General features: G+C 36.5%; 1 protein-coding gene across 13 annotated transcripts in view; it reads right to left on the minus strand.

Moving 5' to 3' along the window:
• Ppfia2 (PPFI scaffold protein A2) overlaps positions 1 to 18,941 on the minus strand; it is a 345,304-nt gene that overhangs the window by 7,356 nt on the left and 319,007 nt on the right. For 8 of the 13 annotated variants that reach the window (XM_075954444.1, XM_075954443.1, XM_075954448.1 and 5 more), the window contains 6 exons: positions 15,861 to 15,923; positions 14,414 to 14,443; positions 12,685 to 12,878; positions 9,804 to 9,901; positions 1,953 to 2,128; positions 50 to 118 (listed from right to left, as the gene is read on the minus strand). In XM_075954444.1, coding sequence (XP_075810559.1) covers positions 50 to 118; positions 1,953 to 2,128; positions 9,804 to 9,901; positions 12,685 to 12,878; positions 14,414 to 14,443; positions 15,861 to 15,923 — 630 coding nt within the window. The remainder of the gene's footprint in view (positions 1 to 49; positions 119 to 1,952; positions 2,129 to 9,803; positions 9,902 to 12,684; positions 12,879 to 14,413; positions 14,444 to 15,860; positions 15,924 to 18,941) is intronic. The other 5 variants (XM_075954445.1, XM_075954450.1, XM_075954455.1 and 2 more) reach the window with 1 other exon arrangement.

The following is an 18,941-nucleotide window of genomic DNA, read 5'->3' on the forward strand; positions in this document are numbered from 1 at the left end:
AGGCTATTGCCAGTTGTAAGGGACTTCTGAATATGAGGTGACAACTCACTTCATCCAGTCGCCGCTCCGTTCCCAGGGCCAACAAGTTATTGTACTCGCGTTCAAGAATCTGCCTGGCCTGTTGATATCAAATCAAAGTTACTGTCATCAAAGTTAAATTTTATTCAAACAACATAAAGGTTTTATTTTTCTGATGATACATTACAAAAATCATTTTAGTAGAGAGATACCCTTGCTTAAACGGCTGCAGTCAAAGAACTCTTTGTTCAAATACTTATTTTATTCTAATTCAGCATTTTATGTAAAATTTAAAATGTTAAAAACAAAATCAAGTTGTATTGCATTGGATTTTATCAAGCTGACAATAAGTAATTCACAAACTTTATACTTTAGTATTTTTTTTCTGTTTTTTATTTTGTTTCTTTGTTTTTAACAAAGTCTTATTATGAATACAAAGGCTAGAAAGACACTATCCCAGGTTGGCTTTGAACCAGTGATCCCTGTGCCTCAATCACCAAAGCGTTGGAATTACAAGTGTGCAGCACATTGCCCAGTTTAAACTTCAAATATGTAAGGATTCTTGTGTTCTAGCTCTTCAAATGTTCTTTTTACGGACTGGGCAGTAGAGGCATTTTAATTTGCATGGAACTCTGCTGAAACATAGAACTCTCCTTATTTAGGGATCACCAGGACACTCAGTTAAATGTAAGTATGATTAAACAGATAAAGGGAAGAGACTGCTTATCAGAGGCCAAAGGCTATCAGTCACAGACATGATATGCAGGTAGAGGGGCTATATCACAGAAACTCCAAGTCTCTGCCTTTCCAGTTTTTGAAAATAATATTTTTATGTTCATTGGTGTTTTGTCTGTATGTGTGTCTGTGGGAGGGTGTCAGAAGCCCTGGAATTTGAGTTACAGACATGTGTGAACCAAAATGTGGGTGCTGGGAATTGAACCTGGATTAGCGGGAAGAACACCCAGTGCTCTTAACCACCGAGCCATCTCTCCAGCCCCTGCTTTTCTAATTTTAAGGTTGTGTTTGACTAGCAACATTATCTTAAAACTAAAATTTCTGCAAAAGAAATTATGAATATATTAAAGGAATAAGCCAGGGACAGAGAGAGTTGTACACACATGTCAGGCACATGTGGAATTTGATCTTCCGGAAGTTGAGTGTGGGATTGTGGTTAATGGAGCAGAGAGAACAAGGCTGCTCAGTGGACACCAAGTTAAAGGGTTGCGAGTTATCCACATAACTGGAGGGAACTATAATATAATTCGAACTACTGAAGGTAGAAGAAATATCCCAATTTCTTTGTGACTGTTTTTATCTCTAGCCCTGGCTGGCTTGGAACTCATTGCATAGACCAGGTTTGCCTAAAGGTGAAGATCTGCCTGGCCATTTTAAAAGTTTTTATCACAACAAAATGAAAATGTCTGAGGAAATATATATGTCTAGACTAAACAACACTCTGTTCCCTCTCTCTCTCCTCTCTCTCCTCTCTCTCTCTCTCTCTCTCTCTCTCTCTCTCTCTCTCTCTCTCTCTCTCCTCTCTCTCCTCTCTCTCTCTCTCTCTCTCTCTCTCTCTCTCTCTCTCTCTCTCTCTCTCTCTCTCTCTCCTCTCTCCCTCTCCATATATACACACATACACACACATTATACCATTTTTATGTATTTTAATTACTATGAATACAAAGATTAGGAAGACACTATCCCGGGCTGGCTTTGAACTAGTGATCCCTATGCCTCAGTCACCAAAGCGTTAGAATTATAAGCATGTAGCACGTTGCCCAGTTTAAACTTCACATATGTAAGGATTCTTGTGTGCTAATTAAGATCGTTTTAGTAAAAACAAAAATAAATTCACAGCCCTATGTTTTCCCAAGAGAAATACTTGTTATTCTATTAATCAAGACCCAGTGAAGTGCGGCACAAAAGGGCTTGCTTGCCTGGGTGTTCTGTGTTGGAATCTGCAACAATAAAGCCAAGCTGCTGTAGTCAAAGTTCTCGTCGAGGGCTATAAGTGAGCCATGCACTCCACTCTCCAGAATATTATTTGCATATTCTCGAAGTCCAATCGCTTGTATCCAGCGAATGACTCGATCATTGCTCCACACTAAAACATCTAGGAAAAAAAATGTATCATGTCAAGATACAACCATTTGCATGATGACCCAAGTCCTGGCTGAAAGGAGCAACGGGTATCTGGCAAGTGACATTTGTGCTGATCTCTTTGATCCTGAGAGTTGTTCACTCCTTTCTGTTACATGAAGATGCTGTTCTAATCATCAACCTTTGCTAAACTGAATCTCACAATAATGATATTTCCAGAAGCTTGTTATTACTGAAAGGACAACATTCCTATCGCACTGAACGCTGTCTGAAAGTGTTTATTGCTACTTTTATGTCAGGACTCTGGGATCTAGCTGAAGTTGAGTGCTTCTGCCACCAGATGGGGATAGTTATCCGGCCCTCCTTCTTCACACTCCTAGTACCCCCTTTTTCTTCCCTCTTTCTCTTTTTTCTCTCTCTTTATCTATATAGACAAATATATCCACACATACACACACACATAGTGTGTATATATACATATATACACATACATACATGTATGCATACAAGCATGTATACATATAGCAATATACACATATATACATATACACACATATAAAATTATACATGTTGTATTATAGGCACATATGAACATATATCTATATCAACATTCTGGTTCTGGTCCCGTTCTTTATTTGCCAGTGTTTTTAACCACCACTTCCATATTGCATATTGCATAATTAGAAGATCCTCATTTTTCTCCTGATGCTATCTGTAAAAGAGAATTATCAGAACTAAAAGAAAGAACCTTGATACTTTGCTATTTTATTATTATTTTGAGGGTTTTTTTTTTGAGACAGCCTTTATCTGTGCATCTTTGACTGTCCTGGAACTCATTCTGTAGACCATGGTGGCTTCGAACTCATTGAGATTCGTCTGCCTCTGCCTTCTTGAGTGCTGTGATTAAGCACTCTGGCCACACTTGGATATTAAGCCATTATTTTTCTAATAATTTACTAATGAAGAAGCTCAAGCGCACATTGACACCATAAGCTGATATTTCTCTGTTTAAAGGTGGTATCTCAAGGAAGTACAAAACATTTAACATTAAACCTTCAGAGGAAATGCCATGTGTGCCTGTTTGAGATAAAACTCAGAAAAAAAATGTGTCTTATTCATCAATTCTATCATGTCTTTCTGGTGTGGGAGGTCCTTCTGTCTCTGTGCTGCTTTTATTGGTTAATGAATAAAGAATTGCTGTATTCTGGGAGAAAGAGGGTGGAGTCAGACAGAGAGCATGGAGCTATTGGAGACAGATGCTGCTCGGAACTTTAGCCAGTAAGCCACAGCAATGTGGCCATACACAGATTAATAAAAATGGGTTAAATTAATATGTAAGAGCTAACCAATAAGAAGCTTGAGCTAATGGGCCAAGCAGTGATTTAAATAATACAGTTTCTATGTGGTTATTTTGGGTATAAGCTAGCTGGGAGGCCCAGAACCAACGAACAGCCCCTTCCTCCTACATTTTTCCTTTATGAATCAATAGAATGATGCATAGAAACTATAAAATAATATAGATCATAATAATTTGTACGAAAAATTAAGGAATTCAAGATTAAATAAGAGAAAAAGGTTTTCTCTACTTGTAGAAAAGAAATCAAAGTATTTGGAGTGCCAAACTAAAAGCAGTGTTTCTGTGAATATTCTTCTTTCTGATAAAATTTATACTTAAATATATGTATATATTTAATATATGTATGTATGTGTAAATATATATGTACCTATATGTATACATAGCTAAAGTTTTGTTTGAAAAACTGCTATTAACATGTTCTACTTCGCTCATTTGTCTTCAGCATGGGTGTCCTCATGCATGACATTTAAACAAAACAATGTCATTGTGCCAAGCAGGCGCACTACCCATTCCCACAGCCCTGTGTTTCACTCTGGCAATATCTTGTATTTTCTCTTACTAGTACTTATCTGTATACCTACATTACTTCTGATTTTCACTGTTCTTATGTTGTGGTGAGTCCTCCATATACACCACGCCAATGCTATTATTTTTTCTCTTTTTTCCATTTTTTATTTATTTATTAAAAATTTCCACCTCCTCCCAATTCCCTCCCATTCCCTCCACTCCTTCTCCCCGACCCTCTCCATTCCTAAGAGCAGTCAGGGTTTCCTGCCCTGTGGGAAGTCCAGGGTCCTTCCCCCTCCTTCCAGGTCTAGGAAGATGAGCATCCAAACAGACTAGGCTCCCACAAGGCCAATCCATGCAGTGCCATTATTCTATACTCCTTAATGTATTTCACATAATAGAAACAGAAGAGTCATTGCCAAATTCTTTTTATGAAGCTATAGTTACCCTGATACCAAAACCACACAAAGACTCAACCAAGAAAGAGAATTACAGGCCAATATCACTCATGAACATCGACGCAACAATTCTCAATAAATTACTGGCAAACCGAATCCAAGAACACATTAGAAAAATTACCCATTATTATCAAGTAGGCTTCATTCCAGAGATGCAGGGCTGGTTCAACATACACAAATTTATTTTATTTCTGTTTGAATTTCATTAGTTACCATATCTCTATTTCATATTTTTATTCAGAATATTCAACTTAAATCTACCATCTTTATGCCTGTTTTAGCTTTCATTTTTCCTTACCTTTTTAACATTACATATTTTTGTTATAATTTTATACTAACTTCCTATTACAGTTCTATTTTATATTATTCTGCCACAAGTCATACTTAAAACTTAATCTACACAAATTGACTCCTGAAAGACTTCTATATCCTGGCCCTTATATTATTTTATTGATAATATAAAGATCTTCAAATCATTCAATTTCTTTTGCCCTACCACAGTCATTGTAGCATTTCAGTTTTTATTTGTTGCGTTCTGTGAAAATCTAAGCCCCCTAGTATTATTACCACAGGAGTAATAATAATTGTACAAATATATTCTTTGGGTATGTATCTACACTGCAATTTATATTCTCCTCATAGTTTTTCTTCTATCTAAATTTGTGATTCTATTATTTATTTCCCATTTCGACTTGGTCTCAGATTCTGTATTCCTGAAAATGTGTTAATTCTGCCTGTTATATTGTGGACCTGTAGATTCCTAACTATTGATTATCTCCACTGGGTAGGTGTGGGCAGGTGACACCATCAGTTTACTAACTTTTACTAAATGCATGATTTTTTTAGACCATTTTTCAAAATGATAAGAAATATCCATTTTTCAACTTCACAATGTGTAGATGCAAATATGTACATAAACATGCTTTTTCATGCTTGGTCGTCTAAGATATATTAATTTGTTTCTGTAAATATATATCAGGCAAAATCTCCATCATGCATGCAGTTAAGAATAATTAAATAAAACAATGCATTTATGGCATTGAGACAAATAAGCTCTTAACTGTAACTTTTCCATTTAGGGACAGCCTCATAGAAACTGTAATATTATAAATATCTTTCATAGCAAAACTATAGCCTGGCATTTATGCTTAATAAGAATTCTCTAGATCCAAACAGCAAATGGCTGACGATCAATGTCAGCTGTTTCTTGGCAACAAGTTAAAAGTTAGTACATTCTTGTCAAAAACATGCTTTCTAAGGTCAAGGTTAATTAGTACTTCTAGTTAATTAACACTTCCCATAATAACAGAGGCGTCTAGTCCGAGTTGAGAGCTGGGCCTCTAAATGCCATCAGATCAATTGTGGGAAGCAGGGGCTACTTATGATCTCACTGGCAGGCACTCATATGTGATTGTTTGTAATCACAGTGAATCAGAGCAGCTTCCTCTCAAGGCTACAGTCTAAGTAACAACTGCCAAATAATAATAGAGCATTTGCTACTAGGCCAAATGTGCAATTCTCCTCCTTTAGATCAATCTAAGTGGGGCCAGCCATAATGCAATCTAGTTGGAAAACATACTTCAGAGAGAACATGAGAAAGTGGTATCCCACGGACAAAATCTACTCACGAAACAAGCATCTTTTGTTAGGTCAAACCCACATTCACTTCTGGCATCTGCCCTTGGTCCATTAGTTCCCAAATTTTAATTCAACTGTAGAATGATACACTTAAAACAACCTACAATTTCTTGGAGTCCAAAACTAAAGAAAAAGCATCAGAGAACTTGTTTTTGACAAAGAAAGAAAAATACACTCTTGCTTCTTGGTAGCAAGCAAATGAAGTGGTGGAAAAAAAACCCATTGTGTATACAAACTGATGAAATGATGATGTATTGAAAAAACTTTCAAATATTCATCTTCACAAGCATTCAAGTGCAGCTTTCTTGAAGTTATTTAGCATTCAGAATTGCTCGAGATAAATGTTCTGAAGTGGAGACAAATGAATAAGGGAAGCCTGACCCAGGGAATATCAAAGAACAGCATCAGAGTTAAATTTTAATAGGAGATGAGAGGGGTATGTAAAACATGCCATTTTCTTATGGAAAATAAGCCACAAAGGAAGTGAAGATGAATCAGAGTTGTACCAGTTCTGAACAGATAATGTGGCTAGACCTGGACAATCCCACTCAATGTTTTGAAACGCTTGCCAGTGTCAGGCCATGGGTCATGGGAAATGGGACTATAACTGATAAATAATTTCTTCTCTGTGCTGAATAGCTTTGTATCAATTTGACAAAACCTAAAGTCATCTGGGAGAAAGTAACCCAAATTAAGAAATTGCCTCCACCCTGGTACATGAGCTGGCTTGTTGGAGTCCATTCCCTAAGGTGGGATGCCATGATCAGTCTTAATGCAGGTGGGAGGGACTTGGCCCTGTCCCAACTTAACATGCCAGCCTTTGTTGACTCCCTATGGAAACCCTTACCTGGTAGGAGGAGGAGATGGGAGGTGGACTGGGGGGTGAGAGGTGGTGGGAGGAGGGGTGGTGGGAGAACTGTAGTTGGAATGTAAAAGGAAATTAAAGAAATAAGTAATTAAAAATACCTCCATAAGATCAGGTTATAGGCAGGCCTGTAAGGCATTTTATAATTAGTGATTGATGGGGGAGGTCCCACACTATGGCAGGTGGGGCTACCCCTGGGCTGGTGGTCCTGGGTTCTTTAAGAAAGCAGACTTAGCAAAACAAGGGAAGCAAGCCAGTGAGTAGTACCCTCCATGGCCTTGACATCAGCACCTGCTGCAATGTTCCTGCCCTGTTTGAGTTCCTGTCCTGACTTCTTTCAATGATGAACAGTGTGATATGGATGTTATATGACAAATAACTCTTTCCTCCCCAACTTCCTGTTTGGGCATGGTGTTTCATCACTACAATAGAAACCCCAACGAAGATAATATTTAAAAATTTCCTCAAAAACATTTAAACACATTTTAAAAGGATTTTCCTACTTTAAAAAATATAAGAGATTAAAACAATTTACAAAGACAAAACAAACAAACAAACAGAAAAACCAGAGGCTTCTGGATGCTTGTATTTGTATACAGAGACTACACTTTCTTTCATTTCCCAGTGACCCCAACCAGAATAATCACACAAAAACTGTATTATTACTACACTGTTTTGCCAAAGGCTCAGGAATGTTCCTAACTAGTTCTTACATCTTAAATTAACACATTTTTTATTAATCTATGTATTATCATGAGGCTGTGGCCTACTGGTAATATTCTGGCATCTTTCTCTTTCAGCAGTTACATCTTTGATTCTGCTTACTCTCTCTCTATATATATATACCTCTCTTTAGATTTCCCATCTGGCTTTACTCTGCTAAGACATTTGAAACAACTTTATTCATCAACAAATAGAAACAATTTCTATACAGAAGAACATCCCACATCATATATTTTATGTCCAAATTGATTTTATTTAATCGATTACAAAGATCTAAAGGTCTCTAACAAGGGAAAGCATAGTGTATTTGCTTTTGAAATCATGTTTTCTCCTCTATATTAAGGTGAACAGGTATTTTGATTTTTTTCTGTTCTCGATGCTTGTGATGTCATATAGAATATGATATATGCTAATGAGATAGTATAGTGAAGTTAACATAGAAATCTTAAGAGGAAATTTTTGAGGGGTCCTTAGGTTAGCAGTGGTTACTTTCTTTGGAAGGGGGTAGAGTGGACTTCTTGCTCATTCTCATAAGGGAGTTGTTGTAGCACAAATAATAAAAACCCAGAGACAGATATTGGGGTTCACCCTGAAGATCAGAAAAGCAAAGCAGTCGGTCACTAGAGAGATTTTACCTCTACCAAGGCTCAGAGAAACAAAGGGGTGAACCTATCCTCAGAGTGACTACAAACTGCAATGTTGTCCACCAAACCTCATACTGCAGACTGAGAACCTGAGCTCTTATCTCCTATCTTATAGTACTCTCTTGTGCTGGGATTAAACGTGTGCACCACTACTGCCTGACCTCTATGTCTAACTGGTGTGCTTGCTGGGTTTAAAGGTGTGCACCACCACTGCCTGGCCTCTATGGCTAGCTAGTGTGATTGCTTTGAACTCTTATCTCCAGGCAAACTTTATTTATTAAAACACAAAATGTCATTATAGGTTGTTATAAATGACTAAATCGGCTAAGAACTAGAATCTTATCTGGCAAGGTAATTGTTTATAACCCCTGTTTGCTTCCTGAATTGTTAGCCACTGTGAGGTTATGAGGGCAAGAAAGATTCCCACAAAAGTCTGTGCCATGCTGTGTGGATTTTTAGCCTCACAAACTTGGAGATACGTCTCTTCTTTCGAAACTTATGTTGATATTGTGTTATAATAACTCAAAACTGAAAATAGCATGGTTAATTATTAAATATATTCCGTTTCAAATATATTTGCAGCACAGATGGTCTTTGTGCACAGAATGATTACAACAGCTAGTCTCCCATCATACCAACATCCTGAATTAAAATTATTAATGGACTGGTAACTTTCAGAGAGAAGATATTTACAGAACTTCCACACAAATTCCCATATAATTTTTATATTTATAAAAATTTTCTGAAAACCAAGATGAAATCTACTTCCAACCACTTTTCTTTAACAATTGGAAAGAGCTAATGGTCTTGAACAAATGGAAATCTATTATACTTGTTTTTAAAATCATGTTTTCTCCTGTGTATTAAGGTAAACAGGTAAATTGTTATGGATTTAGTGTCCCACAGATTTTCCCATGTTGATTTCTTTTTTCTTAATGATATAATATATGCTGTATAAAAAACATATCCATTTTTTGTGTTATAGTGACAATATTCTTCTAAAAGTTTAACAAACAGTTCTACAGAGCCCCTTTTTTGTTTGTTTTTTGTTGTTGTTGTTTTATTGTTCTTTTTGTTTTGATTTTTTTTTTTTTGACACAGGGTTTCAAGACAGCTTTGGAGCCTGTCTTGGCACTTGCTCTGTAGACCAGATAGGCCTCAAATTCACAGAGATCTACCTGACCCTGCCTCCCGAGTGCTGGGATTAAAGGCATGTGCCACCCCCACCTGGCCCAGCGAGCCACTTTTAACATGGGCAGAGAACATATATATTTAGAGAGATAAATCTACTTGTAGGAAGACAAGAGTGTGTCCTCAAAATGATTTGGCAATTTCTTTTTCCATGTTATAATTAGGGACGAGACAGCAATGACACTTGGGACAAAAAGTGTAATACAGTCTGATAATGGATGTATTATATACATTATTTTAGGTTTAAGATTAGAGGTATAAATGTCCATAGGAAAGACATTTGTTACTAAATGAGGGTTTGTTACCTTTTATTTCATGTTGGCTTGCTTCTCGTCTTCTCTCTAATTCTTTTCTATCATAATTCAATCTTTTCAAGCACATAATTCCATATTGTAAACTTGTTCTATTTTAGAAAAGAGAAAACACATTAAATTGCATCAGCAGATGATGAATATTCTGTCAATGATCTACATTACTTTTTAGAAGAGCCCATTTATCAGTTACATCCACAAAAGTACCCTTAAGTTGGGTAGGATTAAATTTTTAATTATCTCAAGAATAAACTCTTTCTAAAACATAGAAAATATTTAAAGAACAGGATATTCAGAATTTTGAAATTAATTAGACATAGTTATCCATAGTTCCATACATGTATAATTATACAAACAGTTATGCATCTGTCTTCAATTTAGCATTTTCTACAGTACATTTTAGCAAATTAGTGTTTTATTCCTTCACGAAAAAAACTAATGTCTCTCTTTAGAGACAGAAACAACTTTATTGGCAATCAATGATTCCTTGACTGATGAAAAAAATGAGTGAATTAAGGAATAAGGCAGAGTCCAGGATATGGACAAATTGCAAACCACACTAGGAAAGACCAGCGAGTAAAAAAAGAACAAGCCTACTGAGTCTACTGAGACTGCGGAGAAGCTGCTGTGGAAGAGAAACATCACGGCACTATACAGAGTAGGGTGCAGGAAAGGTTGGGTTACTAGGGAAACAGACCATCATATATTATGCTGCAGTACTGTGGAAGAAATTTCAAAGATGTGGTGATATGGAGGCACGCTAGGGAGTGATGTGAGAGTGTCATATATCAATCTGTTGATTTCATTGGCTAAGCAATAAAGAAACTGCTAGGCCCATTGGATAGGCCCACCCTTAGGTGGGTGGAGTAAACAGAACAGAATGCCGGGAGGAAGAGGAAGTGAGCTCAGACTCCACAGCTCTGCTCTCCGGAGCAGACGCAGGAGAGACGCCATGCTACCTGCTCCAGGGAAGACGCACGCTATGAAGCTCCGACCCAGGATGGACTTAGGCTAGAATCTTCCCGGTAAGCGCACCTAGGGCGCTACACAGATGATTAGAAATGGGCTAAATTAATATGTGAGAATTAGCCTAGAAGAGGCTAGAGAGAAATGGGCCAAAGCAGTGTTTAAAAGAATACAGTTTCCGTGTAATTATTTCGGGGCATAAGCTAGCTGGGCAGGCGGCTGGGGTTTTGGGGACACAGCCCCGCCGCCGCCCTTATTACTACAAGGGAGACCTATGGGAAATCTGGATATGTCAAAGCAAGATTTTCATTCCATGGATGAGATGCATTCTGGGGTAAGTTTCACAGGGGGAAAGGATGATAATATAAGGATTTCTTGCCATTTTTCTTTGGTTTAGGGAACAATGATCTCATAATACGTATGATATAAGGAAATGATCCTAAGAGATTAAAATTAAGGCCTTAGAGCAGTAAGTATGAAAAGGAAACCTCACAGATACCCAGGGAGAAGAAATAATAAAAATAGACATAATAATAATAGTTTGAATAATATGAGAAATAAGAGTATGATAGGAAAATAAAAGAATTTTAGGCTTAATGTAATAATTATTGACTATCATTACTTTCTTAAATATTTAGCAGTATATTCAGACATATACAGCAGACAGCCTATACATTCATACATACATACACATATATGCATGTATATATTTCCGTTATATATTTTAATAACAATGTGACACAAACTTCTGAAATCCTAGAAAAAATAACGTGAATTTTTAAGTCCCTACATGCATGTAGTGAAACGTTTACCTCCATTATCCAGAATTTGACTATATTTGGAGACAGGGCCTTTAAAAGGTAACCAGTTGAAACAATGTAATCAAGCAGACCCTAATCTATTGTTATGAGAATAAATAATACAGGAGAAGTGTATGCTTATAGCGGAAAGACGAAATGTAGAAAGACAATGAGGATGCAAGGTCGCCAAATAAACAGACCTGTCTATTCCTTGATCTTTGCCTCCAGACCCTAGAGTAGAGGCTACCAGACTACAACACAGAATTTAAAAAAAGAATGTCATTCAGCATTAGCCCCTGTAAGCCTGATAGAAGATAAATGATCTAAATCAAATATTTGTCCCTTATTCTCATGTTCTGATGGATTTTAATTAAACCATTCAGTAGTTTTTAAAAAACTAATGTGCTAATAACCCAAAATGTGAACATTTATGTAAGAACAAAAAGCATAACTATGTCCTCCATAGAAAAGTCTCTTCCCTGTTTTTCTCTAGTATGTCTTTAAGTTACATGGTTTATAACCACATGGATTTATAAAGGGTGAAACTACAAATATTCAGGTACCATTCATAGAAATTTTCTTTTATTCTTAGATTTTTTCATTTCTTTTTATGTGTGGTTTGCTAGCACGCATATGGGTGCACCATGTACGTGCTTGATGCCCATGAAGGCCAGAAGAGGGCATCAGATCAGTTGGAACTGGACTTAATGATGGTTGTCACCCACTATATGGATGCTGGGACCTGAATCTGGGTCTTTTGCAAGAGCACCTAGTGATTGTAACCACAGAAACATCTCTTTCCTCCATAGGTGATTCTCTAACATCAACTGAAAAAATAATTTTAAAAAATCCAAGCAAGAAAAAAAAACAAAAGTACACACTATGAACATAACTCATATATGTGCCTTTGCATAAACTCCAGGCATACAACATAAACATGGCTCTCCACAAGTACACCCTTCAGTTTGTTGCTCGAGTACTTGTTCCAAGTAGATGACACAGACCTTTTGAATGAGAAACACTGCCTTTCTACTGTCCTTCTCTTTTGTGTTAGTTCACTGCAGATTGTTTATGGTTTCGTTTTCATCACTCTTTTTCTGAAAACCTACCGATGGAAACTATCCACCATTTTTAAATGGACACGAAGATCTTTCTTGGTGAGGTGGTCTAACATTCTTGCATCAACCAAGCATTCCATAAAGTAACTTCTGTACTGAGGCAACCCCAGGCTGGGAAGCCACTCGTTTCCAATCCACTCGTGATTCATATCTCCATAAGCCAGGGTCTGTAGAAAGACCGGACACTGGAATTGTTTTATAGCAGTCAAGTTTCTTAACCAATAAAATGAGATGGTAAATGGAGGATAATAGCAAGTAGTATGACTCAAACTTCATGACTATGATACACGTGTCAACAAAAAAGAGAGATAATATTTAACCTGAATGCATTTTGTTTACTTTAACACAATGCAAACTCTGCACGATTTTATAGAACATTTGCCTGTAGAAATAATTAACTTCATGGTGTATTTGAAAACAGTAAATTTTGTTCATATATGTGTCTTGTTAATGATAAAGGCGAGCATATAGCTAGAGGTAGGGTAAAAACATACAGCTAGAGGTATGGTATGCGTTTTAAGACTAAAGATTCCATTGCTATACCAGGAGAATTCTTTTCTTTCTTTTATGTTTGAAGTAGTGCTCATTTCCCTCTATTAATGATCCTATTGCTATTGTCCCTGTGTCATAGCAAACCTTGAAGTGAAACAGAAACCTTAGTAAACAACTAAAGAAAAACAGCAAGGGTGAAAGACAGCATGCTGAAACTTGGCATTATACTTTGGAGAAGAAGACAGTGTATTGAGCATTCGTTAGGTCCCTGGAAGAATCCTTCACCAGAAATCAGTCAATTTAGACTATGTGTGTATATCAGCTTGATCACAAACTAAGACAGACAAGCTGATCCTCTTTTGTAATGTAAGGACTGGTCTTGCTACATAGTGTTCAAACAGGTAAAATAAAATGTGAGGTTGACTACCATTATTAAATTTTCGAGAATATTAAAGGATGGATATTATTAATTATTTAAAGGATAGTAATTTTAAAGAGTTGTCTATTTAGTGAATAATTATGCCATGAATTCACAGTTATAATTAAACTATATAAATATAGTAAAAATCAGGATATTCTTTTTGTGAAGAATTCTGAAATTTGCTTCAGTTTCAAAATTGATTACAATTCTATGCTATAGCATGCCGAAATCCAGATCCTTATAAAGGTGCCAAATTTTATTTACTTTCTCAATTTATTCTGTCAGTTTCTGACTTTTAGAAATGCCAAAAAATGTGCACGTTTTTGCACACACTGAATTATTCAATATAAACTTCTGTCTCTTATGATCAGTTTAATAATTGGGACTATCGTCATCTTACACCTGCTATGCTAACACCTGTCCCCAAATACTACCCATGGCACCTGAAAGCATATCGGAATCCAAAAAGTCCTAAGGTGTCCTTAGAGATGCAAATTCTATGATTACATATCCTGGTTATATACATTACAGAGTAAGTTCAGATAAATTAAGTTATAGATTCCTATTTTGGGGAAGAAAGAGATATTACCCAGTTATATATACCAATTATGAAGTGACGTTCATTTTAGTGGCAAAATCTGGTGTATAGCAATGCACCTATAATAATATATTAGATATAATACTGACACTTAGGTATATGTAGCAGTATAATTACTAAGATAAGTGATGTTTTCAAATATCACCTTCAGTAGTTTTCAAATTTATATTGCATATTTTACTATGTCTTAAAGTGTATGAGTTTCCTACCTGGGCCCAGCTTCCTTCCTCAGATTCTTTCTGGGTTAGCAGCAGGAAGTGATTAATAAAGCAGGTAAACATAAATTAATTTCAAGTGAATATTGAAAAAATTCTATCAGAAGCATAATAGCAAAACAGTACGTTTTAAGTATGATGACAAAAGCAGACACGTGTGTACTTACATCGATTCAATTTCTCAAATGCAGAGCACACAACAGCGTTTGAATTAACTCTAATTTAAATACACATGAGCTCTTTGGACTGGAGAGAGAGGGGGAGAGGAGTGGGGGGAAGGGGAGAGGGGTGGGAGGAGGGGGAGAAGAGTGGGAGGAGGGGGAGAAGAGTGGGAGGAGGGGGAGAAGAGTGGGAGGAGGGGGAGAAGAGTGGGAGGAGGGGGAGAAGAGTGGGAGGAGGGGGAGGGAAAGGGGTGGCTGGGAGGAGGTGGAAATTTGTTTTTTTTTCTTTATTCTTCTTTTATCAATAAAAAAAATGTTAAAAAAATAAATAAATAAATAAATAAATAAATACACATGAGCATACTGGAGTTTATGAGTTTTGTGAATACTTGATCTGACTATCTTCGGTTATATTTAAAATTTCATATTTTGCACAAACATAATTATATGTACCTATACATAATGCAGAAAGGTTACAGACTAGATATTAACGAAGTGAATAACTGTATCTTTCTGTCAAAGCTTAGGACAAACATACCCTCAAACAGCCAACCAAGAAGACCAAAGAAAGCATGCAACCAAATATCCAGTGATGCATGTATCATTCCATTGTGACCTTTACACCGTTACATTCCAGATAACCAAATTTTTAAAGGATAATTAAAGTGAAAGAACTTAAAAATTAAGTTGTTGAGGTAAAATACATGGTTTGTCCAACTTTGATCCTTTCATGAAATATGACTCTATAAAACATCACATTCTTAAAGCTGGCGATTAGAATGCTTGAAGTCATTTCAAATGTACTTTTAAAAACCAAATGCATATAACACTTCAATATTTTTTCCTAGGAAGTCTACTTTTGAAATATTATAGCCCAAGACACTACATAATTACATTAAAAGTTATGATCCCAAGGAAGCTTTTCTACAACTGATTAAGTTTGATTTAGTAACATTTATTCCTGTAACCACATTCAGCGCTAGGAGATACTGACTATCAAAATTTCCAATGTTTCTAAATTTACTAAATTATTTATTACAGTTTCATATTTCAAGAGCAGTCCATAGATGCTCAGGATAAAAAGCAAATGACAATCTAACATGACTTCATTTCAATCGCCAAACAAGCATACTAAAGGAAGTCTATAACCAAAATATCAGTTATCTTTGTATGTCTCTACATAAATACACCCCATTCCTTTGCTTTATATTATACCAATTCCTGTCTTTTTCTATATACAATTACTTTTGTTTGGGTTCAACAAGGCTTTGAAGACTAACCGTTTTTGCTGGAGCTGCAAGGTTTTCCATTTCTTCATGGGTCACCCAGACATTGCCTGAAGGCTAGGGAGGAGCCCAAGGGAAGCAGAGCCATCCATGGAGGGAAACCAGGGTAGAGAAAAAGGAGGCACTTCTGTCAGTCAACAGCATTGCACATACTGCATCTCTCCTGCTCTAGGCCTGCATCATGAGTAAACCGCCTAAGGCCCCTTTTTAACTTTCTCAAGGGACTGATTAGAGAGTCATGCTGGAAAGCTTGTATTTGTAACAATTCTTGGGCTGTTAAACAAAAACTGCTTTGGTAAAACTTCGCGTTCCAAATGACGGTGATCATTGGGTTCAATACTGTAAAATAGCAAGCTAAGTATAAAATAATGTAGCTTTGCTCTTTTTCTTCTAACATTATGACCCAAAAGTGCTTATCAAGGGAATTTCATTCACGTGCTTTTATTAATCAGTGTCCTGGGAAACAACTGTTGCAGAGAAGCCATAAACCCCATAGCCTGGAAAATAGCAACAGATTAGCCAGGTGTGTTTCTTGTTGTTGTTGGGGTTTTTTTGTTTGTTTTCTCTTTTGTTTGTGTTTTTAATTCAATAGATGTGTTTTCCCCTGCATTCTTGGAGAGGAAATAGACCTGAAACATTATCTTATAATACTTTTGATTTAGAAAAAAGATAAGTCTCATCTTCACCAATACTGTCCAATACCCAAATATTCATTTCCTTATTAATCAACTATATTTTATAAGCATCTATTGTGGTTTGAATTGTTTGCTATAGGCTCATGTGTTTGAACACTTAGTCTCAAAATGGTAGAAACTTGAGGAAGGCTGTGGAAGCTTTAGGGGGTAGAACCTAACTGGTAAACCGAGTCACAGTGGCCAGGCCTCGAGGTCCACTTCAGCCTACATGTGCTTCCTGAGTACGGTCTGCTGCTTGTTCCTGCTACTATGCTTCCCTGCATGCTGCAATGTCTTCCTTACCACAACGGACTGTATCCCACTGAAACCATTAACAAAATAAATCCTGTCTCTTTAAACTTGCTTTGTTAGCACCAGGAGGGTAACTAAGTTACCATTGTAATATGCTTTTCTTGGGTATGCGAGGTAAGTGCTTTACCCAAAAGTCAAAACAGAATAAACTGAAATTTTCTCTACAATGGCCTAGCATTTTGGGAAGTGTCTCCTTTCTTTTCTAGGCAAAGAATCTGGTATGAGCTCTGTATAGCACATAATCAATAACGAATGTAAAATCACTTACTAACATAATATTATTTAAGGTTCCTCCCATTGGACACTGTTTCATATCAAATTTCACATTTTCCCCAGGAAATCTATATGCAAAGTTTTCCAGGTCATGAAACTTTTTAGTTCCTTGTTTTGAAAGGAGCATCAAAGGCAATGTCCAAATATCACAAGCTACTCCGGGAACTTTCTACACTTCACCTAAAACCATGTTTAATTTTCCTTATGAAAAATGAATAAGGTATGTTGATATAATTTTAGAAATAATTATATGAAAAATAAAAAAATGAATATTATTTGATATGAGAGAAATCTCACATAAATTACATATTAGTGAATCATACATGTTATTCTCATATGTACATCTATATAATAATGTGCACAAAGGGACTGGAGAGGTGGCTCAGCAGTTAAGAACAATGGCTGTTCGTCCAGAGTACATGAGTTCAATTTTCAGCAACCACATAGTAGTTCACCACCATCTATAAGGAATGAGATCTGATGCCCTCTTCTGGCAAGCAGGCATACCTGCAGATAGAGCACTTATACAAGATAAAATAATATGCGCAAATACATTTTTATAACAAAGATTTATACAGTTAAGGCCCATAATTATAAATAAATAAATATTAGGATGGCTAAGTGTCATATGTATGCACAGAATTCTGACCCTTAATAGCTTTAGATTTTCATTGTAGCCAAGTTTTCTTATAGATTAAAGTATGCACTTATGAAACAGATTTACAATAGCAGAGTCACTCAGCTCATTGATGTTTGCAGCTTCTCCATTGACTCTGTCACCAGATAAGGATGATCTTATTCTTTCCATAGGGGCCTTTACCAGTATCATCTCTTAACAGAGCAGAGCTTTCCCACAGGTTTTCTGAAATTCTGCCCTGGGAGTTATGCAAAGTGTTCTGGGATGGGTAAGATTCTAGAAGCTATGGTTGTATAATTATCTTCACTTACAAAATGAGCATAATTCCCGGGCAATTTGTGAAAACGTGATTGCCACACTTTTGCAAGTTGCACGCTAAGAACCTACATTTTGTGTAAAGGTTTATTTTCCTAAAATGTGCTTTTCTCTGTTTTCTCTTGTGTGCATGAAACAGTGTGTGTGTGTGTGTGTGTGTGTGTGTGTGTGTGTGTGTGTGTGAGCACGGTGTTGGCACAAGTTTTCAGTGTTTGAGCAGGCACATAGGTCAGATGTAAGTGCTGGATATCTTCCTCTATATCCTTCTGCCCTGTCCCTATTAAAAATTTAATGAAAAATTATACTAATTTTTAGTAATATTTATCTTTTTTAAAACTCTGCTTCTGTCTCACACATAGGAACTAAACAATTTCAGCCATACTGAACTTCATATTCAACATGCCTTACTTATTATATTTTGGGGGGCACGATGACTCAGAGCCATGTGTAGTTCATATCCTCTTTATAGCTTGGGAAGCAAGTCCTACGCAATGACTATATTTGGGTTTGTGTATGTGTGTGCGTGTGTGTGTGCACTCAAATACATGCATATTACAAACTTACATGTATATGGTGTGTATATGTATATATCTAAGTATATAAATAGAAGTCAGAATTTGAGCTTAGGCGTCTTTTTTGAAGAAGTACTCCTTTATTGTTGCAGGGTTTCTTGATGAATATGAACTTAGACGTTCATCTGGTCTCTTCCCCGTTTCCTATCTTTGCCTCCCATACAGGGCTTACAGATATTCCGAAAAACTCACCCATTTTTTTTTATAAAATCTGGGTCTGAGGATCTAAATTTCTCTCCTTAAGCTCACATGGCAAGAACATAATCCACTGAAACACTGTTCAACCCTGCAA

The sequence above is a fragment of the Microtus pennsylvanicus genome, chromosome 20 (assembly GCF_037038515.1).
Source record: "Microtus pennsylvanicus isolate mMicPen1 chromosome 20, mMicPen1.hap1, whole genome shotgun sequence".
Taxonomy (NCBI): Eukaryota; Metazoa; Chordata; class Mammalia; order Rodentia; family Cricetidae; genus Microtus; species Microtus pennsylvanicus.